The 22586-nt window shown below is 35.8% G+C and overlaps 3 protein-coding genes across 3 annotated transcripts in view; all 3 read left to right on the top strand.

Annotated features, from left to right (window-relative positions):
- The first annotated feature begins 330 nt into the window (after nucleotides 1-330).
- LOC127958064 (vesicle-associated membrane protein 8) lies at nucleotides 331-5802 on the top strand. Its single transcript, XM_052556850.1, has 3 exons — nucleotides 331-530; nucleotides 3886-4050; nucleotides 4415-5802. Exons 1-3 carry the CDS (start codon nucleotides 504-506, stop codon nucleotides 4577-4579), a joined length of 357 nt encoding a protein of 118 aa, XP_052412810.1. The 5' UTR covers nucleotides 331-503; the 3' UTR covers nucleotides 4580-5802.
- A 655-nt stretch (nucleotides 5803-6457) lies between these two features.
- LOC127958066 (synaptobrevin) lies at nucleotides 6458-11257 on the top strand. The gene is made up of 3 exons (XM_052556851.1): nucleotides 6458-6682; nucleotides 8971-9114; nucleotides 9989-11257. The coding sequence occupies exons 1-3, from the start codon at nucleotides 6680-6682 to the stop codon at nucleotides 10184-10186; spliced, it is 345 nt and encodes a 114-aa protein (XP_052412811.1). The 5' UTR covers nucleotides 6458-6679; the 3' UTR covers nucleotides 10187-11257.
- Nucleotides 11258-11933: 676 nt separating this feature from the next.
- Nucleotides 11934-22586, top strand: part of dnah10 (dynein axonemal heavy chain 10) — a 31470-nt gene continuing 20817 nt past the window's right edge. The window contains exons 1-21 of the mRNA XM_052556987.1: nucleotides 11934-12192; nucleotides 13938-14015; nucleotides 14136-14257; nucleotides 14393-14498; nucleotides 14581-14696; nucleotides 14788-15007; nucleotides 15414-15571; nucleotides 15711-15941; nucleotides 16175-16365; nucleotides 16605-16803; nucleotides 16916-17110; nucleotides 17203-17373; nucleotides 17492-17668; nucleotides 18296-18469; nucleotides 18674-18840; nucleotides 18946-19097; nucleotides 19231-19395; nucleotides 19487-19694; nucleotides 19780-19936; nucleotides 21143-21622; nucleotides 21735-21893. Coding sequence (XP_052412947.1) covers nucleotides 11967-12192; nucleotides 13938-14015; nucleotides 14136-14257; nucleotides 14393-14498; nucleotides 14581-14696; nucleotides 14788-15007; nucleotides 15414-15571; nucleotides 15711-15941; nucleotides 16175-16365; nucleotides 16605-16803; nucleotides 16916-17110; nucleotides 17203-17373; nucleotides 17492-17668; nucleotides 18296-18469; nucleotides 18674-18840; nucleotides 18946-19097; nucleotides 19231-19395; nucleotides 19487-19694; nucleotides 19780-19936; nucleotides 21143-21622; nucleotides 21735-21893 — 3852 coding nt within the window. The 5' untranslated portion in view covers nucleotides 11934-11966. The remainder of the gene's footprint in view (nucleotides 12193-13937; nucleotides 14016-14135; nucleotides 14258-14392; nucleotides 14499-14580; nucleotides 14697-14787; nucleotides 15008-15413; nucleotides 15572-15710; nucleotides 15942-16174; nucleotides 16366-16604; nucleotides 16804-16915; nucleotides 17111-17202; nucleotides 17374-17491; nucleotides 17669-18295; nucleotides 18470-18673; nucleotides 18841-18945; nucleotides 19098-19230; nucleotides 19396-19486; nucleotides 19695-19779; nucleotides 19937-21142; nucleotides 21623-21734; nucleotides 21894-22586) is intronic.

Genomic DNA, 22586 nt, shown 5'->3' with positions numbered 1-22586 from the left:
GGCATTTAGGTGGAGCCAATTGTTACATTGGCGGAAAAAAAGTTTCCTTCACAGGAGTCTAATCGTTCTGCCCTAAAATGTTTAAAACCATTTACAAAAATAAATAAAAATAAAACTTCATGACATAAACAATGTTGAAAGAAAATCACAAATTGGCAGTTTTATTTAATTTTGTTTTGAAAAGTACAATTACTCCCTGGTCTGTCTAGCCTTGCGAGAACAATACTATCATTGAAGTGCAGAAATATGGCTGGACCGTTTCCTCATGTTTACGCATCGTGAATCCAGCGCCCTCTTGAGGATGTTCTGGAGAGTGGCTGGAGAGGTGGACCAAAGCAAACTCGTTCGCTGGAGGAAAAAGACTGAATTAGAGACCAGGAAGTGTAGACGCGGTTTACATCTCGCTCATTCGAGGAAACAGTTAGAAACATTTTAACTTCAAAGTATAGAAGTGCAATTGTTCTTTTTACGTGGAATAAGTTCAAACACCAAATAGTGAGACCATGGGGTTGGCTGATCAAAATAGTACGGTAAGTTACTCAGTTAACAATAGTCAGCAGGTGCTTGATGTTGGTGCATCGCTTATTGGTTAAAAAAATGAACTAACCTACTGTGTTTCTGTCTGTGTCCATGTAAATCATATTATTTTAAGAGGTAGGAAGGTTGATATTTTATAAGTTTTAGTTGTACCGTTTGACGTGCGTTGACGCTGTCACAGGACGAAGCTCGTTTTTCAAGTTTTAGTTATTTCTACATATGTTCCTGTTGTGAGTTAATGTCCATAGCTGTTGAGATTGTTAGATAATGTGCCGTTTAGATAAAACTTTTATACTTAAACTTTATCCAATTTGCACTGCAAATTACTTTTTCAGATTTGTTTACACGGATAGATTTTTACCTTGAGCTTTGAAGCAAAACCGTTTTACTAGACACAACCAACTGTTGAGCTCAGCACTTATTAAATGGGTACCCTACTTCATTTAAATATGTTTTTTATCTAGAGTTTACAAATATGCTGATCACATCACACGACGCCTTTGACTGTTGAAGTGAACCACAAGTGTTAGATCCGCATGCTGGGTTGCTTAAGATGAAGTTGACCAACAGAAGACCTTTTTTTTTTTTCTTTAAATTTCAACAGTACCACAGTATAAAACATCCTCTGCATTTTTTTTTTTTTTTAGGGTGTGGTTTAAATATCGTTCTTCGACAGTATTGTGTTGAACTGGTAGTTTGAAATTGTGAAGTTTGATCTTGAAGATATTTGGTTGCCTGTAGCCTACTAGAGGGTCTTTAAAGGAGATGGATAACTAGATGGATAATTTTTCACTTTCTATTATGTTGTTGTCATCACATTATAGTAATAGATATCACATGGTCCATTTTTCCCCAATAATGGTACTTCAGGTCATCAGTATCCAATGTAACCTAATAGCTTTCTGCCATTCTGAAGGCCTTGTGACACCAACACAGTGACTAGAATAGAAAGGGTAGTGACGCAGCATTGCTTTTGGTTTCCTGGTGACACATTTTTTCATAAAGTTTCAGCCGTTCAAGAGGATTTAAAGGTGTTAAATGTGGCTAAACATGGGGAAAAAGTACTGAAATGGCAAAATGAATAATGCAAAAAGTTGTTATTATGGGGTCTGCGCTGTGTTTACCAGTGTTACTGTATTTAATTAGTGTTTTTAGGTGTAATGTGGTAAAGCTATCTTGTTACATCGCTTTTGTCAATATCACGTGTTCTTACATCTAAAGGCATTATTGTGCACAGTTTTTCATATAATGTATTGCAGTTCTTGTCTTTGAGATTTTTTTTTAACTGAATATAGAAATGGGCAGCACTGTATATCAGCCCTTTCTGTATGTTTTTAATTGCTTGAATCACCAATTTTCAGAATGATTAAATGTATATATCCATATATCCATTTGCATTTATGTATATATCCATATATCCATTTGCATTTAAAAATCATACAAAGACAGGTTTTTAATGTTATCGCACACAGTGCACGTCAGTGCTCCACACAGAGATCTGATCTGATCATCATCAGTCTGTCTTGAATGACATGCAGAAACAGAACAAACTGAGACAGACTAAATCCACAAGAACTGTAGCAATGTCTCCAAGACAAAGAGACCTACCTGCAAAGCTACCTGAAAATCTATGCCCAAGTGCACATAGAGCTAAAGCTGCTTTAAAGACAAAGGATGAACACACAAAATCCTGATTTAATTTAGTTAACGGAAGTTTGATGATCTATTGATGATAAAAAGTGTCTAAAACTTTTAACAGTACTGTAGCATTGCATGAAGGTTTCTTGAATTCAATATGAATGTTTGGAAATGTAAGCTGATATTTCCTACTGACACACTACAGCAAAAGACAGAAATAAAGAACTTAAAACCCAGTGGGTTTGCTGCCAGAAAGCTCTTTTTTTATTTTATTTCATCTGACCATAGAAGCCAGACCCATTTGAAGTTCCAGTCGTGTGAACTGATTCAACTGAATATGCTGGAGTTTGTTTTTGGATGAGCCAGGTGTTTTTTTTTTTTTCTTCAAACCCATTTGAAAAACGTGGTGATGTAGGGGCTATTTGATATATATACATATATCATTCAAGGGGTGTGACGAGATCTCATGGTACAAGATCTTCACGAGATGTGTCTCCTGAGAACGTGACTATAACCTTCTGTGCCGAGGTATATCAGATATATTTTCAGTACACTTGCTCTTTCACCCGCTGGTGGAATGCAAGATATTTTATCTTCACATCAGGCAAGTGGATGTATGATAAGTGGGTCTTTATCCAGTCATAAAAACAGAATTCACACTTAACGTTTGTCAAACTTTGAGTTGATTAATAAAAAAAATAAAAAAACTTTAAATTTTATTTATTTTATACTATTTATAATTTTTGTGCAATTACTTGCCTGTCAGTTGAGTTTGTGGCAAAACCTTCTGCAGTGTTTCATGTTGTTTATTACTGCATACAATTTTTAAAATTAAAATATATGTTGATTTTTAAAATGCACTTACATTTTTTTGCACTTTGTGTTTTTCAGTTCAATAAAATAATATTTTTCCCTATATATTTCATCACTGAGGATTAAAAAAAAAAAAAAAAGAAATATATATATATATATATATATATATATATATGTATTAGGTTATCTGACTCCAAGAATCTCTGCAATTCTCCAGCTGTGATCCTTGAAGAGACTTTGGCCACTCAATCTCTCTTCAGCATGCATTAGGACGATGTCCACCCGCATCCTCTTCCAAGCAGATTTGTAAAATATTTTGTTGATTGGTACTTTTTAATTATTGCCCTGATGGTAGAAATGGGGATTTTCAATGCTTTAGCTCTTTTCTTACAGCCACTTTCTTTTTTGTGAAGCTCAACAATCTTGTTCTGCACATCAGATCTATATTCTTTGGTTTCACTCCTTGTGATTGATGACTAAGGGAATTTGGCCTTTGTGTTCCTCATATTTATAATCCTTCAGAACAGGAAGTCATGGCTGAACAATTTCATGTTCATAATCACCCTGGTGCGGTAATTTGATTATGAATAGGAATATACTTCAGAGATATTTTACTCAGAAGAATTTCTAGGGGTGTCAATAATGGTAGCCAACATGCACTGGAGAAAAAATATTTTAATAATGTGAGTTTCCCCAACTTTCAGTTTTTTTTTAAATAAAGACCAAACAGATAAATGATGCACATATTTACCAACGGATGCCAATATTAGTGGGCGGCACTGTAAACATAGGTTAATGGGCTTTTGACTAAAATAACTTTTTACAAACTTTCTAGATTTTCATAACTATTTATGCTTGGAGCTATTTTGATCATGTTTTGGTTTCCTCTCAATGCAGGAGCCAAGAGAAGGAGAGTCTTCAAAGGATGTGGATAAAGTTAAAACTTTGCAGTCTCAAGTGGATGGGGTCAAGGATATTATGACCCAGAATGTCGATCGGATCTTGGCCCGTGGTGAAAGACTGGATGATCTGATGGGCAAATCTGAAGACCTGCAAGCTGGGGTACGTCTGTCAGTACAAAAACTTATTACAGCTGTAATCTCAGAACACCTTTTTACTACAACGTAAATTACCATTCATAATTTTTGGATTTTTCAATATTTTTAAAAAACATTCTGTGCTTCAATTTATAACGAATGGAAAGTAAAAAAAAAAGCAAAAATAAATAAATAAATAAATAATTTGTTTGAAATAGAAATCTTTAGAAACTTTTAAAACTGCCTTTTATTGTATGTTTTGACCAATTGAATGTGTCCTTGCTGAATCTTATCTTCCCCACACTTCTAATTGATAGGCTGATGTATGCAGCTATAGCCCCAAACTAGTTGACATTGTACTGTTTTTTTCTTCTCTTTCTGCTCCTTAGGCCCAGAACTTCAGGCACACCTCTCAGAAGGTTGCTCGCGCTTACTGGTGGAAGAACGTGAAGCTGATTGTGGTTATTGTTGTGATAGTCCTTATTATTGTACTGATTGTCATATTCCTTGCTACTGGTGTGATCCCGACCAGTTCACCCAAACCCAATCCATAGGATTTTTATTAGTTACAAGCACTCTCACATACACACACAGATTTATGCAACCATGTCCCCACACCAGCACGGGTCATAACTTCAGGAACACACACACATCTTTTATTTGCACATTTAGCTCATATACCTTCACAATTTATGGTCTCACACCACCCCCAAATGAATAGCTTCCATAATGACAGCTTTGAAACTGTGAAGTGGGGGATTTTAAATAGCCTATAGACGCAATGCTGCCTTTTTTTACACTTCTCTCCTCCTGAAAGATCATCCTAGTGGCCACTTTAGCTGTCTTTATGGTTCTCTAAAGCCCGATTAAATGCCACAGCTGTATACAAATACTTGCACTATTATTCATAATGAAGATACCCTTGAAATAGTCATAGACTGGCATTGATCCGGCGAAGGTAATGGGTGAAAGTTCTATCTTTTGAATTATGAAGTATATTTAAGACTGTTAGATTCGATTACATGAGATGTTCTTCAAGTGGCTCTATATTGTATTTGATGTGTCACTGTCTTTGTGCTTTTGCCTACAATTATGTTTTTGTAAAAGGTCAAACAAAAAGGTGTTCTTATTACTGTTACATTACCCAAAACACCATTTCATTATGGAAATGGGTAATTTTATTGTCTTAAATATTTACTGAAAATTGGCAATGGCCCCAACTTCAAAACAGAGAAACGGATTTTCATCCTAGTGAATGAATTAAAAAAATTTTTTAATGGAACAAGAGCACCTGAACAAGGTCATTTAGGTAGGAATAATCGATATTTTCTGTATCTCCAAATCACTGCATTGAATTTGACGTGCAGTGTAACATTTGCACTGTACCACATGCAGTCAATACTGTAACAAGAATTTGAGTGTACTGCATCAAATGTTTTGGCCTTGCACTGCGCGATCTTAATGAAACCCAAGACGTTTTCCTGTTTTGAGAAAGGAGCCTGTACTGTCATTTTCAATGAGCAGTTTTTGTTTAAAAATGCTAAAACTTTTTCACATATCTCAATTCAGCCAGTGAAAATCACTTCTCTGAATATTTTTGCTTTTTGTGTAGCTTTATGCACTTTGCTTCGGAGAGGTCAAGGGCATTGGATGTCCATGTGCAGTGAGAATGAAATTATTGTGTTGAATGTTTGTAAACCTGATTCTTATTATGCTGTATCTTGTGTTGCTTCCATTACCATCTTACTGTCTATAAAACTAGCACGGTTTTTAAGCATTTTTACATGTTATTCTCCCTCATTATTATAAACAAACCTTTTTTAATTAAGACATTTAATAATTTTTTAATCATCTACTAATAAGTAATAATTTAAAAAACCCTTAAAGTGCCTTTGATTTGAATCTTAATAGCATAAATATCTGGGAAATGTGATATTTTGTAAATAAAAAAATGTGATCTCTCAGCAAAAGTATGACTTTTTTTTTTATCTAACTCTTATCTTAGTAAAAAAATAGCATTAATTTTGTATGATCCCTCTTACTTTGGTAAGGTGTATGTGTAAACTTTTGACTGCAGCTGTAGCTCTAGATGAAAACAAAATGGTTAAAGAAGAGCAAATACAGCCAGACCTGAACACAAACCACTTGATTACCCCAGCATTTCCCCCAGCTGTGATTTATCTTGTTTTTCTTACAACATCTGCAACGAAGTTTTCCCTTCAGATTACTGCAGTTCAAGTTTTAGCATAATATGCGAATCGGTTCAACTGATTCATTACAAAGAATCGATTCACAAAACAATGATTAACATTATGTTTTCGCCAATAGGACATCTCCCATTTGATTTGCTTTTTGTGACTATTTTACCAGTACTGCCGTGCGCTCACTTTAAAATACACATTCTGTGACCTGGCCAAAAACAAAAGCATACATTTCAGACGGGCGTCCATGACATGCACTTTTACGCAGCTGCGCACTGCGTACGAGAGAGAGGCGCTTCCTCATAGCAGTAGAGTGAAAGAAGATTGTAGTCTGAAGACGTCGCGCATGAAGTTTTAAGATTTCGAGCTTGTGTTATTTTCTCTTATCAGCTGCTGGTGTCTCTTTCAGATGCGGCGACAGTTTATGGTGTATTAACAACGACAGATTAAACAATGGTAAGTTGTTTTGTCTTTGAAGCTTTACGTTTTTTTGTTTCGTTTTCAGCTGGATATGCCATTAGTTATTTAAATGTAAAAGATGCCCACGTGACGGCTGAAGATCTTTTAAAATAAAGCTGTTCAGGTCAAACTTTTAAAAGCAACTTTGTTAGGTAAATGCTGTCGACTTAATGTAAACACCGTTTAAACGCTGTTGTCTAAGAAGGTTTAGTTTCTCTCATCATACATATATATATATATATATAACTTGTCACTTTGCATTATGAAAGTGAAATTATACACTGATTTTGGATACTATACAAAAGGGCCTAGTTGATTAGCATTGATTGCTCAAATGTTTTTTTTTTTTTTTTTTTTACACTTGACTAGTTTTTCCCCTTGTTAAAAGTCATTTGAATGTCATCCAGGTCTTTTAACCCTTATTGTCGTTGGCTTGAAATGACAACATGGCGCTTAGTGTTTAGCTAAAACACATATGAGAGGGGATTAAGTTTAGTCTCAAGGAAATTCCATATTTATCATAGAGTAGAAGTGGAGAGGAAGGAAGGGAAGGGAGGCAAAGAAAGGATGTAAAAAGAGATGTATCCTGTAGTCCTGTTCATATGCAAAGAGCGATGAAAAACTTATACATTTCTGTTATAAGTTTTTGTTTGATCCTTTATGCTTCTACTATTTTAAAGATGAAGATTTCTATAGTATATCTCAGTATATTACAATTGTATTTATTTATGTGTACACATTTTTTTATAAAATCTTGTTTCCTCAAATTCCACAAAACTAAATCACTAATTTTGCTTTAACGTCCAAATATTTACATTTGTATTTATACACTGATATTTATTTATGTATACAATGTGTGGCCAATTTTATGGCTTATTTTACGACAGTCTTGTTTTAAGTTTTCCTTTTCTATTCATAAAACTAGCTATATCACTGGTTTTGCTTTAGCATCCATATGTGGTTATTAGTGCTGTCAAACGATTAATCTCAATGAATCACATCCAAAATAACAGTTTTTGTTTACATAATATGTCTGTATACTGTGCATACTTATTATAAATAAATAAATACAAACACATGCATGTATATATATATATATATATATATATATATATATATATATATATATATATATATATATATATATAAATAGTTGTCTATATATATATATATATATATATATATATATTAATATATATATAAAAAATATGAATATAATATAAATGTATAAACGTAAATATTTTTACATTATGTAATAAATAAAGACCCACACATATAATGTAAACGAAAACTTTTTTATGCGCTTAATCAAGAATCGTTTGACAGCATTAGTGGTTATTAATTTATTTTTACACCGCTTTTGGTTTAATAATGTATGAATTGTTTCTAGCACAAATGTAATCAGAATTCTTGAAATCAAAGATTGAAAATTATAAATTGGTCTATTATTAGATGGTAAATGTCTCTTTAAAATTTGTGCTAATATTTAAAAATGTATTGCTTGCTGCGCTACTGTAGAGTTTTAAATTCATGCAAAGCCTTCAGTGTCAACAGAACAATACATGGTTTTCTCCTTACTTGTAAAACATATTTATTTTGATAGTCTAAACACAATTATATAATAATCTTAGTTGCACTTTTTATATCCCTGTTGTTCCTGTTTATACTTGTGACTCATTTTTGAGAACTTCTGTTCTATTGTGTACATGAGATGGCATGAATAGTAAGTGGTATTTCCTGTAAAATGAATAATTTTATTTATCTACGATGGCCCCCTTATCAACTAAACCTTGAGTCACTCACATCCTTTTGAGGATAAAGAGAGGAATTAACATTCTGCTAATGTCAGGGAGGTCACAGTCTCTAAATGGATCTCATGATTTTTTGTGGATCTTAGCCATGTTGTATTTTTACAAAGGCCTCATTGTGGATTTTGATGCATTAGCTTGTAGAAAGGCACAGTGTCCTTGTCTCTCCCCTGCGCTGTTCAATCTTAAACTGTGAGAGAGCAGAGGCACTGTTCCAGAATTCCATTCCCAGTGCTTGTTGTCAACAGAACTCCAAGCCTATTATCATGGGACATGTCCAGGAAGTCTTCATTAGCACTTTTCGTGTTTAATCAGTCATTGATTGCTTTTCTCTTCTGTTAAACATTTCATATGACATTTTAGTCTCTCATAGGGGAAATCATGTTGCAGAAATGTATTGATGATAATGTATGTATTGTAAAGGATGTTTGCCAGTCATTCTGCGTTTCCCAATAAATCTATTTCATCTGTCTCCAGGAGAATGGACAAAGCCGCCTCCGTCAGGCCCAGGAGGATGTGGAGGAAATCAAAGTTATCATGTTGGATAACATGAACAAGGCTGATGAGCGTGCGGGCAAACTCGGGGAGCTTGAGGACCGAGCTGATAAACTACTTGAACATGTTGGTTTATATTATCATCTTAATAGTATATATTATCATTTAATAAATAGAATTGAATTCATGCCTTTAAAACTGCTTGACAAAAATGCTAGATGATATGTAGCTTATTTTACGGTTAGTTGAGAAATCTTATGACCATAAACTAGGTTTCTGGAATTTCAAGTGTTTCTAGGGAAAGCAAGGCCATGTCAAATTGGAATCTATTAATAATGTCTTGGTGGGGTGTACGGAAAAAAAAAAAAGTTAAATTACTTGTGAAATAGTGAAGCAGGCTGTTTGTGGAGTATATTCCCTGCAATCAGGCAAAAAGTTCACTTTGGTTTTGTGTTTTGTGTTGTGTTTTTTAGTTTTTAATTATATAAACATATTAAAAGTCCTATTGAAAGTCTTGGTTAGTCAAGTCACATTTGTTTATATAGAGCTTTATTTAATACATATTGTTTCAAAGCAGCTTCATAAAAATGAATAAAAACAACAATAAAAGGAGAAATAGTGTTACCCTGTAAAACTGGTCAGTTTTGAAGCAACAGCTCTACAGAGGACAACTGCGTTACGGTTCATCTCAGTTTAGTTTAATTCAGTTGGATAACTCCGTATCACAAGTTAAATATAAAATTATGAAATTAGTTCAATTCAGAATGCAATGTTATTATTCAGCTCAATTCAGTGCAATGTTGATATTACAACGTTTGTTTCATCCAGTTAAATTCCGATCAAATGTGTTTACTCTAACTGAGCCAGCTAAAGTCAACAGTTGCAAGAAACCAAAGCTCAAAAAGTCAGTTCTAATTCTGAAAAAACTCCACTTGTCATCAAATCTCTCTCTCTCTCTCTTAAAATAATTATTTTAATGATTATACTTATTTCTTTTCAGAGCGAAAAATTCTCCAAGACCTCGATTAAGGTGAAACAGAAGAAGCGTCGGGAAAATATGAAGTACAAAGTGATAATAGGAGCAGTTGTGGCTGCAGTGGTGCTTGCCATTATTGTGGCTGTGGCTGTGGCTGCGAGCGGTGGTGGTGGTGGCAGTGAGGACAGTAAAAACACACCAAAAACAACACAATCCCCATGAGATGGCTAGAAGATAAGCTGGCACAGAAGATGAATGAACATAAATTGTATTTGTAATTCCTCAAAAAAACACCTTGAAAATTACTTCTTAGTTCTCTTGTAAAAGTAAAGACAAGGACAGTTTCATAGATCTGTGAATATACAAGCTAAATCTGTGATGCTACTTTCTATCAAGATGATGCTAAAAAATAATGTGGTGAGTGATAAAAACGGTACCATGGTCTCATTATTATTTCTGCTTTCATTTTTCAATGGTAACACACATAGTATGTGGCATTAACGATAACAGTTTACATGCATTCTTGTTGGACTAAACATATTTTAGCCATATATATGTACATGATAAATCAGTGCCAGATGCAGGTTAAAGTGTAGCAGGGAAAATATGTTAGACTGTGTAGACTTTATCAGGGAGTAGAGCATTGGTTTTTAATTTTGTTCTTTAAAGAAAAAACTTTCTTGATTTTGTTTTTCATCAGTGAAAGGTGTGTGTGTCACAATTTCAAAAATTTTCTGTGTTTGGCTTTTCTCATATTAGTTAGAATATAATTATTACAATATAATGTAATATAATTATTACAGCCTTGGTACCCACAGCATTACATATTTTGAATGTATCCCTTGTATGACAGATCAATTTCTACAAAAGAGCTGATGTGTTTGATTGCGGAAACATACAAAATGTGCATTATTGGGAGAAATCCAGGACCTGATTTGGGGCACACATTCTGTGACTATGGCACATTTTTGCTAAAACGTATCTAAAGGTTTGAAATGTATTATTAGTAGTAGTATTACCGTAACAGCCATAGAAAGTGAGGAGGGAAAATCCCCTTAGAATTCATATCTGTCAGGGGATTATTTTTGTGAATTTTTTTCAATATCCACCACTTAAAATGTTTCACTTTGCCCCCCCCCCCCAGTCTTGAACAATTCCATCCTTTGCCATTACAGTGTAAAATCAGATTATTACTGTAAAAATAGTCATACATTGAGAATGTGCTGCTAAAACAGCTCTTTATGTATGTGTGAGTGTGCACATATATAAATAAATGTTCCTCATGTAAATATACCGTATCTGACATTTTTCTTTCTTCAGTGTCATATTTATTTCATAATGCTTGTTGAGTTTTTAAAATGAATTGGTGATTTCACAGTGACGTCATGCAAGATGTTACGCAAGAGTCAAGATAGGAAGCAAGTTATGAGTACATTTTAAAGAAATAAAGCTAATTATGATTTTAAGGATAATAATAAAATATCGATTTAACAGTCTATAAGGTGAAACTAAAGGTTAGAAACAGTGAGATCAGTGGTTAGAAGGCAAAACTTGTTGAAGATTTTGTTGAAGAGCCCTCTTGTAATAAGAGGGGATGGACAGCAGAGAACCTATCAAGGAATACAGCTCGTAAGAAAAGTAAATAAAAATGTAATAAATAAATACAAACATTAATGTAATATGACCACGGTTTAGAACACAACAGGTCTACTTTTTGACTTAAATGATAATTATGCAAAACATTAAGATAAATGTATAATGGATTTTATATAAACCGTTTTCTTCTAATCTCTATTTCTAATAACCAATGTGATTCAGAATAAAATGAATAACATGATCTGGAGACAACACCGTCAACAGTGCGTGCGTGACGCGCATTGTTACTGTTGTTATAGCAACGTCAACTAAACCAGAGCGCGCTTTCGGTTGCTACAATGAACGGCTAGATAGTTTTCCATAAAAATTGTATTATGTAGTAATTCCCACTCAAAGAAGAACAAAAATGCCTCACGATGACCCCCGAGTGGAGTGGATTAAAAACTCAGTAGGTGTGATGTTTGACTTGCCTGATTCAGGCTGCTTTGAGGAGTTACTCAGTCGCGGTGATGGAGAGGAAGAGCAGAAAATCATACACTTTTTAAATGTAGTCACAGGGGAAGAGGCGCCCTCAGCCCTGTTTTTCTTCAAGAATATACGAGAAGAAGAGGTTGAAGTGGAAATTCCCGTTGGTACGTTTTCCTGTCATCGTAAATGTAACGTATCTGTTACTATTCACAATTTAAGTTACATTACCGTTTCTTACGGCTTTGGCGTGCCTGAGATCTGAAGTTCAAAAGTTAAATATATCACTTTGCTCACTTATTAATAAGAAGTCTTTAAGGGTAAGTTCACCGAAAAATTCTAATTATGTCAACTTACCCTCATGTTGTTCCAATCTTCGGAACACAGTTTAAGATAGATTTTAAGTTAGTCAGAGAGCTCTCAGTCCCTCCATTGAAGCTGTGTGTACGGTATACTGTCCATGTCCAGAAAGGTAATAAAAACATCTTCAAAGTAGTCCATGTGACATCAGAGGGTCCTTTAGAATTATTTGAAGCATCAAAAATACATTTTGGTCAAAAATAGCAAAAACTACGACTTTATTCAGCATTGTCTTCTCTTCCATGTTTGTTGTGAGCGAGTTCAAAACAAAGCAGTTTTGTGATATCCGGTTCGCGAATGAATCATTCCACATAACCAGATCTTTCTTGAACCAGTTCACCAAATCGAAGTGAATCGTTTGAAACAGTTCTCGTCTCTAATAAGCATTAATCCACAAATGACTTAAGCTGTTAACTTTTTTAATGTGGCTGACACTCCCTCTGAGTTCAAACAAACCAATATCCCGGAGTAATTCATTTACTCAAACAGTACACTGACTGAACTGCTGTGAAGAGAGAACTGAAGATGAACACAGAGCCGAGACAGATAATGAACAAAAGATTGACTCGTTCTCGAGTCAAGAACCGTTTCTGTCAGACGCGTCCGATTCAAGAATCGAGGAGCTGATGATACTGCGCAAGTGTGATTCAATGTGAAGCAGACCGACACCCAGAGCGTTTGAACCGAACTGGTTCTTTTGGTGATTTATTCTGAACTGATACTGTGCTAATGTTATGAGCGCAGTTAAACCGAAGGCTTGAATCAAGGGCAATCATCGCCAGTGACATCAATACGTTGAGTGCAAAAGAACCGGTGAACCGTTTTCTTCAACCATTTTATTGAATCGGAATGTCCAGAAGAATCGGTTCGTGGAAAAAAACTGAACTTCCCATCACTACTGGTGATCCAGAAACTGATGCAACCACTTATGTAGTGGATGCAACCGATTCTTGACTCGAGAACGAGTCAATCTTTCGTTCGTTATCTGTCTCGGTTTGAACTCAGAGGGAGTGTCAGCCACATTAAAAAGTTAACAGCTTAAGTCATTTGTGGATTAATGCTTATTAGAGACAAGAACTATTTCAAACGATTCAGTTCGATTTGGTGAACTAGTTCACAAAGTTCGCAAACTGGATATCACTAAACTGCTGTGTTTTGAAATCGCTCACAACAAACATGGAAGAGAAGACAATGCTGAATAAAGTCGTAGTTTTTGCAATTGGGTTCTAACGGACCCTCTGATGTCACGTGGACTACTTTGAAGATGTTTTTATTACCTTTCTGGACATGGACAGTATACCATACATACGTTTTCAATGGAAAAGGGTCTTACGGGTTTGGAACAACAAAAAGTTATTAAGTTATTAATGACATAATTTTCATTTTTCGGTGAACTAACCCTTTAAGGAAGGTCTAATATGTCAAATAAAGTTAAATTAAAATAAATGTATGCATTTAGCAGACGCTTTTATCCAAAGCGACTTACAGTATAAATAACAAAACGGTACCAAGTCATTAACGATTTTGAAAATAAAATGATTTCCCTGTCTAGAAAATGTCTTGGAGAGAAGTCCGTCTGTTTTGTCTGAAGGTTCCCTCATCTCAAACAGAGAGATAACCTCTGCTGACAGTGAGTGTGATTCCTAAATGGTTAATAATATCAATATGATAAATGCAAATTGCTCAAAGTTACAAATTGTTCTTGTCTATTTTTCTATTTTTCTTTACAATTGTTTACACTCGACTGAAGAGAACAGAAATGATCAAAACAGACAAATCCAGGACTCCTCAAACATAGAAGACTCTCAGAGTCAGGATCCTGCAGTTGAGGGTCTGTCCGAGGCAACAAAAGGAAATAGACCACCTCCCAATGTAATTCTCAGTTTATTAATTATGTCTACTATTTATTTTACACATTAATGAAACAGAATGGTAAATAATCAAGACTGTAGGTGAATTTTTTAATAATGCTTTGACAAATTGTATTTTTATTGTTTTGATGAAAAGATTGAGGTTCAGGTTGTGTACCACGTGGAGCTTCATGTGGACGTGAACAATATCCCACAGAGGTTTGAAAAATACAATGTCCTCTACTTCCTGAGAAACACCAGTGGTAGGTGGAGTGGAGTGTGTGTGTATGTTTTAACATTTCTTTGCACATTTAACTGATGTGTCTGGTGTTTTACTCTATCCAGAAACTATCACTGAACCTGCAGATATAAATGAGGCTAATAATTTGATGCCCAAACTTATTGAGTTTGGCATGATGAATGACCATCCCTTGATGATGCTTGGAGGGCTTTTCAACCATGTGCGTGACTAAACATCTCATTCCCATATAAATGGCTGATCTTTAATTAAGCTATGGAAGTGTGTATCTTTATTGATTTGTTTCTTTGCAGGTGTACATCCCTCTTCTCTCCGTGTATCAGCTGAGGCTCACTGATGGTGGCTATCACGGTGTTGCTGGCTCTCAAGAGAGTGACGCAGTGTGTGAGACAACAGGAGATGAGAAACAGCAGCCTGCAGAATCCCGTGGGGCTTTTGAAGTTCGAGATGATCTGCTCCACAGCACACATAAATTCTTGCAAGTCATAAACCAAACCCTACAGCAGCTTGAAGGTATTATATTTTCCCTTTCAGAGTCAAAAAAATGTATACTATATATATACACATACACATAAACACTACTATTAAACAGTTTGGGGTCTTTTTTGAGTATTTTTAAAAGAAGTCCCTTATGTTCACCAAGACTGAATGTACTTGTACATTCTACATTCTACAATACATTCTACAATACTGTAAAATATTATTACAATTAAAAATAGCTGTTTTAACATATTTTCAAATGTAAATTATTCCTGTGATGGCAAACCAGAAGTTTCAACAGCCATTACACCGGTCTTCAGTGTCACATGATCTTTCAGAAAACATTCTAAAATGTTGATTTTGTGCTCCAGAAACATTTCTGATTATTAAAAATGTTAAAACGGTTGTTCTTCTACATATTTTGATCTCTACGTTATAGGTGAATTTAAATTGCACATTCCAGACATGGATTTGGAGGGTGGAGTGGAGATGCTCTTGTCTAATCCAGGAATGGTGGAGAAACTAGAGCAGTGTGTGATGAATTGGCACACACAAATCACAATTGTCATTGAAGAACAGAAAAGAAAGAAACCACAGGTTTGTGAGATTTAGATGAATTTATCATGATCAGATTCTAGTTGTTATGTTGTTGTTATGTCTTTATTCAGTAGATTGGTGATGGGCAACCCAAACAGAACATTGAAATAATTGACTTATTGCTCTTTTTCTTCTAAAGGGACCCGGTCCTTTGGCAGAAATTGAGTTCTGGCGTGAACGTGTTGCTGTCTTCAGTAGTTTGAGTGAGCAGCTGAACCTGCAAGTGGTGAAGAAGATTCTGGACGTGATGACCCGTGCCGACTCATTCATAATGCAGGAACTGGAAAAGACCACGGCTGAGCTTAGCAAATACCATGAGGAGTCTGTCAATAATGTACAATTCCTCACCACAATGGAGAGACACTTCAGGGTGAGGAGGAACCATGATTAGAGTTGAAAAGAAATATCAAGTTTATTTATAATACCAGTTGCTTCAAAGCAGCTTTACCGTAAAAACATTTAGTCATCTCCATATCGAATCTATATGTTGTTATTCTTTTTCTTGTGGAAAAGATCAGCAAATAATGACTGAATTTGTTGATGTCAGCATAACAACAAGGCTCATAAATACAGTGTTTCTCATCAGTGTTTTATTATTTACAGAACCTTGTCACAGGACTGGATTTCAAAGTGGTCTTGGACACTATTCCTGAACTGATGAATGGGCTGCGTATGATCTGGATATTATCCAGGCATTACAACACAGATGAGCGTTTGGAATCTCTGATGGAACGCATTGCCTGGGAACTGTCTGAACGGGTTGCACGAGTCGTGAATGTCCGTGTTCTGTTTAAGTGAGTAAGCAAAATCTGTTAAAGTAGCTCAAACTACAAGCCAGCAGTCACATACACAAAAATATGAAAATGTTGCAGGTAGCATTTGAGTTTGAAATGAATTATGTTGGGGTAAATATAGTAAAAAAAAAATAAGGATTATACTTTTTATTAAATGTTTAATCAATTTAGGAGTTTCAGACACAAAAAAATATTAAATGGAAATGATTGTAAGCACCACATTCATTAATATTATGCAGAGACAAGAGGGTGGTGGCCAAAGCCAAGGCTCAGGATGGAAAGCAAGTCCTGGATCAGTGGAAGGCCAGTTATTTTGAGGTCCGTGCACGGATTGAGAAATCAGACCGAGATCCCCGCTGGGAATTTGATCGCAAAAAGCTGTTTGAAAAAACAGACTACATGGCTTCAATCTGTCAAGACTTGTATAATATCTTGCAGGTAAACCAAATCAGATCAAGTGTATTTCATTTAATAGCTTTCTATTTTACATTAAGAAAGAAATATTCCTCACTGACAGTAACTTTCTCCCAAATTAATAATGACTTTTTAGACTCTGGATGAGTTCTACATTATTTTTGGACCGGAGTTAAAAGCAGTGACGGGTGATCCAAAGCGAATAGATGAGGTTTTACACCGCGTAAACTGCCTCGTCGAACCCATTGAGGACGTTTCCTTTGACCCTTTTGACATCCGCAAAATGAGCAATTGGAAAATGGCCATGCAAGAATTTAGGACGGAAGTTCAGGTACAACTTTGTGACAACAACCTAATTTTTCTTTTTTTTCTTTTTTTTTTTGCTGATATTTATGCTGTATTCATTGGTATCTATTGTTTAAGGCAATTGAAAGAGAGGCCATCCATTTCATCAATTACTCCTTCAAGACGCTGCGTTCCTCATCGGCAGCCTTTGACCTGCTGCTGAAATTTAAACACATCCGCTCCAGAGATGCCATCAACAATCAGTTGATGAAGAAGTTTAACGATATTCTTGCTCAGTACTGCAAAGAGGTACCTCACAACCTTAAAACCTTTGCAGGACATGTTTGATTTAAATGTTGACATGGTGATAAAGAGATTCCATTTCTTGTTATTCTCATGTGTCTTCTTTGGAATTGTTGTTGCATAGATGGACCTTCTAAATGACCTGTTCATGAAGCTCAAAGATAACCCACCTCTCAATAAGAATAATCCTCCTGTGGCAGGAGCCATTATTTGGGAGCGTTTCCTGCTAGACCGCATGAGATACCCCATTAGACGTTTCAAGGAGGCACGTGAAATGATGGACAGTGAAGAGGGCAAAGCAGTAAGTCCTTGTTTTGCTTAAATAAAGTTTTTGGTACTAGAACGATGAGGTGAGTGGAAAAAAAAACAATCCATTATTGAATGATGCATTTACATAGCGCTTTATTGATTATTATTGTACACCCAATGCGCTTTACAGTAAGAGGGGTCTCTCCTTAACCACCAGCATCATTTTAAAAAAAAGTGCAGCATTATTAAAAAAGTTTGATATTTTTTGTCAGTTTGCTCTGTAAAAATCTTGGTAGAAGATTTTTAATCTTTAAATTCATTCCCTTTAAAGCATCACTGCTACAGCCACGGATCTTCGGATGGACGTCTTATTATTTTCAAATAAGATAGTTCAAGTTTTAAAGCACGCCCTAAGACCCCTGCATTCTGTTCCAAGAGTGTGACTTACTGTAAGAGCAAGTTAGTTTTCATGTACTGTAAATGCCTCCTAAAAAGCCTGTCCAATCAGGGGCAGGTGATCCCAAAACCGTCATCATTATTCAGGACTTAGTATTCAGGATTACATCAACCCACCTTCAAGCAATCCATGATGGGTTAATTTTGAAAATGTGTAATTTTGCTCTCCAACCTGTATGAATGAAAATGTCCTGACTGTTTTTTTTTTTTTTTCATTCTGCAGGTGGTATCCAAATTCTTAGAGGTGGCTATGCGTATGAGGGACTATGAATTGGAGCTGTTTAACCAGTGGAAAATAGAGACTAATCAGACTCTCTCCCTCCTGATGAAGAGAAGTGTGCTGATCATGGTCAACAGTCCTGGGGCTGTCTGTGTAGACTCCACACAGCTCAGTACAGTACGTTGCAGTGCTAAGGAAAGCTATCTGTCAGCTGTGAGACAAAGATGGCAGTGAAAATATATAATGGGCATTACAATATTAAAATGCCTAGACAAGTAATCTCAGTGTCTATGTTTCCCTCTGCCTCGAAGCTAACATGTACATAAAACCGTGCTTTGATGACATTAATGTTATTACGTGTGAATATGGCTGTGATTGCAGGCTGCTCAGGGGTCAGAGAAGGCATTGGAAAAGGATGTGTGCTACTCTGTCAATTTTGCTCCTGAACTGCAGGAGATCATATCTGAGACCAAGTATCTGGATCACTTGGGCATCTTAACACCAAGTGAGGCACAAAATGTCGCTCTGCAGGAAGACAAGTTTCTGAGGTACTCTCCCTAACTTTTTACTTAAAAAATGTTGACATTTGACCAAAATAGACATCCTTGAAATATTTCTTGAAGTGTTTTGAGCTTTTTTTGTTTTGCATGCAGGCACATAAAAGGACTGAAGAAGTTAGTAAACCGTTACCATTCTCTGATGGACAACCTAAATGATGCTGAGTTCTCACTAATGGCTGATCAGGTGCAGGAACTGAGGCGAGAGCTAAGCTTTGGGTGCAGAAGAGTCAACTGGAATTTTCTAGGTAAGTTACACAGGGGGTACCAGTTATTTTTGCATACCCCATAAAAATGTTTGTTGTTGCTATTTTTTGTAGTTCTGAAAGTTCTAACTGATGTAATTTCATAAAATTAACTTTATTTACACTTGTTTTACAGGTATACCACAATTCATCCAACGTGGAAACCAGGCAGCTTCCAAATTTGAGTCCCTTGTGAACCAAATTCAGAAGAATGAACGAGACATTGACGATAAACTTAAATCCATTGAATCTGCAAACCTTTTCAAATTCCCAGTGGCAGATAAAAACGGATACCTACCAGGTTAAGAGTGTTTTATAGTCATTCAAAATACATCCCATAAGCGGACACATCAGGTGCAAAGTGGCAATGTGTTATCTGTCTGTTGTTCCAGGAATTAAGGACTTCTGTGACTTCATTGAGTGTGAGAGGGCAAAGGCAATGAACCTTCTTGTGAATAAGTATGCAGCTATCAGTCCACTCCTCACCAAGATAGAGAGTCTGATTATGGGGACCAGCACTGGCAAATCCAAACGCATGGCTCAATTCTACGCTTATTGGGAACGCAAGATCTTTGATTCACTTAGCAAGATGGTGCTTCAGTAGGTTTACTTGATTGTTTCTCATATTGCATTTACATTGACGGTCTCATGCTCTTTTATGCTTACCATTACCATTGTCTTTTAGCAATATTCAAGCTTTTAACACCGCACTGATGGGCACTACTCCACTCTTCCAAATCGACACCATCCTAGCTGCACCTGAGATTTCTCTGCTTCCCAAGAGCAGTGAGGTGTACAAGCTTATTAGACAGTGTGTTGGTGACTGTGTGGAGAGCACCAGGGTATGTTGACATTGAACTACATTTACAGAGAAAATGCAGCTCTAAGGGGATGATGTATTTTTGCAGGCCCTCTCAGACATTATCGACACCCTGGTTCCCTCAACAAAAACTCAAAAGGATTTTTCCATAGGCTTTTGGATACTTGAATAAAATAAGCTCTATGTTCAACAAAAGATTAGGATTCTTACATGTTTTGTTCATCATGATAATCTTCACAAATGAACTCAAAATTTATGCCTAAATGCCTAAATTACAACAGAGTTAAAGAGCTAAACATAGGCTGTATGTGACCCCTGGACCACAAAACCAGTCTTAAGTCGCTGTGGTATATTTGTAACAGTAGGCAAAAACATGTTGAATGGGTCAAAATTATTAATTTTTTCTTTTATGCCAAAAAATCATTAGGATATTAAGTAAAGATCATGTTCCATGAAGATATTTTGTGAATTTCCTAGTGTAAATATATCAAAACTTTTTGATTAGTTATTTTTAGTTATATTAGTTATAGATTATTAATATGCATTGCTAAGAACTTCATTTGGACAATATTAAAGGCTGGTGTACTATTTTACTATCCCAATAAACTATACATCAATGGAAAGCTTATTTAATCAGAAAATTTGACCCTTATGACTGGTTTTGTGGTCCAAGGTCACATATATGAACTACACTGTGATTGCAACTTCACCTCCACAAAGCTTTCAACAATTGTTTTTGCAAAAAAATAAATGTCTCTTAAAAAGCTTGAATTAGAATAGTTTCTAAGAACCTGGTTATAAACACAACAAGGCTGTGAAAGCAGACTAGTTAGATGAGTTTTCCTATTCAGTGTGATCCCTGTACCTGAAAACCTACTAGCCAAATTTATCCAATTGTTAGCAATATTTTTCAAGACAATTAAAGGCTTTAAAAATCGTGAGGGTGTATTACTGCTGTATCTTATGTCATGGAATAAAAGGTGAAAATACATTAAGCTTGTATTAACCTTAAGCATTTTTTTAGGAATTTAAACCCATTAAAAACCCAGTGACTTTGGGATGATGAAACTGAAAGTGCTTAAAAAATAAATAATTTCAGTTTTTTGCCTGTAAAAATGCATCATCCCTGCAGCACTCCATACTCTATTGTGCAATTGGAAAGCAAATATTTTCACATATGTTGTACAGATTTAGTGCAATGTAGATAATAGGTTACTTTTTTCTTTAGCTGTTTGTTCGCTGGATGCATGGCAGTTGTGTCCAATGCCCTCCACAGAATGTGGATGGTGAAGACAAACCATTCGTCTTCACTTTTTACAGTGAAGTATGCCAGCTTCCACAAATAAATGAGCAAGCCACAGCAGTCTCCCAAACAATGCAGCGTCTGCTTAATGGAATCAGTGCCTACCTCAAAACCTGGATGAGCTATCGCTCTCTCTGGAAACTTGACAAGGCTATTGTTATGGAGAAGTTTGCAGCCAAGAGGCCCTCATGTGTGATGTATGATGAGAAGTTTCAGTTTTATGTCAGGGTCAGCAATGAGGTGGCAAAGCAGCCTTTGGTGAAGCATGAACACATAATCAGACTGAATCTGGAGCCACTGGCCCGTGCCGTCCAGGAGAACGCTCAAGCATGGATCACTTCTCTGGGAAGGCTGCTCAATGACTCTGCCCGAGAGGAGCTTTTCAACTTGCGCAATGAGTTGTTGGTGAGGACAAATGTTGCACTGTTTTAAATGTTATCTTTGCTTCAACTAAGGATCGTGTAAGTGCAATGTTGTGAGGCAGCCTGTTTTTAAATAATACATTTACTGTGAACAGAAATTGTCAGATAATTTGAAGAGGAGCCCAAATACCTTGGAGGACCTGAAATTTGTTCTGGGCACAATTACAGACATTAGAGATATGTCTCTCTCGGTGGAGATGAGAATCAGTGATATTCAAGAGAGATACAGGACTCTGAGCATGTACAACGTGGAGGTGAGTAAACTTAAGCCTATCAGACAGTGCAACAGTCCATGTTTCCTTTAGGCCTACACCAGTTGTTTTTATGGAAGATGATAAAATGTGCTTTTATTGATCCAATTTGTGCCAGTCAAGTCACTAAAATCAAAACTCAATTTCTTACAGTATGCATTTATTTTTACCTTACTTGCTCAACGACTCCCAAACGATTCGCTCAACAATTCCTTTTTCCAAATCCCTCCTTTGCGTGACACTATCTGCGGTGATTGTTTTTATACTGCAGCCTTTGTGAACACAGTTCTGCATTGTGTATAGCCGTTACAGTGGAAACAGCTATTTTTACCTTCCAAAAGTGGCAAGGAATGAATTTGCATTTTCATTCAAACGAACCTGAAAATCAAGTTTTCCCAGGTCTGCGTGTGGAACAAGTGGGCGGGCAATGTGCGAGTGTTTCATGTTGACGTCATGACGTTGAGAGTCGACTCTTTCTCCTGAGAGATTATAACTTTCAGATTTAAAACTTCAGATTTAAAACTTTGCAGGATGTTTTCATTCACTTTGAGCTGTGTATGAAAGTTAATTTTCAAAAATCTATATGTGGCATTTTAATATTTTTATGGAAACCCTGGTAACATTTGTTTTTCAGGATTCTTTAAGGAACAGACAGTTTAACAAAAACATAATTTATTTTAAATAGAAAGCTTTTGA

Source organism: Carassius gibelio, chromosome B5, assembly GCF_023724105.1.
Source record: "Carassius gibelio isolate Cgi1373 ecotype wild population from Czech Republic chromosome B5, carGib1.2-hapl.c, whole genome shotgun sequence".
In the NCBI taxonomy this organism is placed as follows: Eukaryota; Metazoa; Chordata; class Actinopteri; order Cypriniformes; family Cyprinidae; genus Carassius; species Carassius gibelio.
Note: the sequence above shows the minus strand (reverse complement) of the source record. Positions and strands in the feature narration are given on the sequence as shown.

Excerpts from the sequence above, each read along its gene's own strand:
- LOC127958064 (XM_052556850.1), top strand. The coding sequence starts at position 504 with ATGGGGTTGGCTGATCAAAATAGTACG. Across the intron at positions 531-3,885 it reads TGGCTGATCAAAATAGTACG|GAGCCAAGAGAAGGAGAGTC; the intron begins GTAAGTTACTCA and ends CTCTCAATGCAG. Across the intron at positions 4,051-4,414 it reads CTGAAGACCTGCAAGCTGGG|GCCCAGAACTTCAGGCACAC; the intron begins GTACGTCTGTCA and ends TCTGCTCCTTAG.
- LOC127958066 (XM_052556851.1), top strand. Across the intron at positions 9,115-9,988 it reads CTGATAAACTACTTGAACAT|AGCGAAAAATTCTCCAAGAC; the intron begins GTTGGTTTATAT and ends ATTTCTTTTCAG.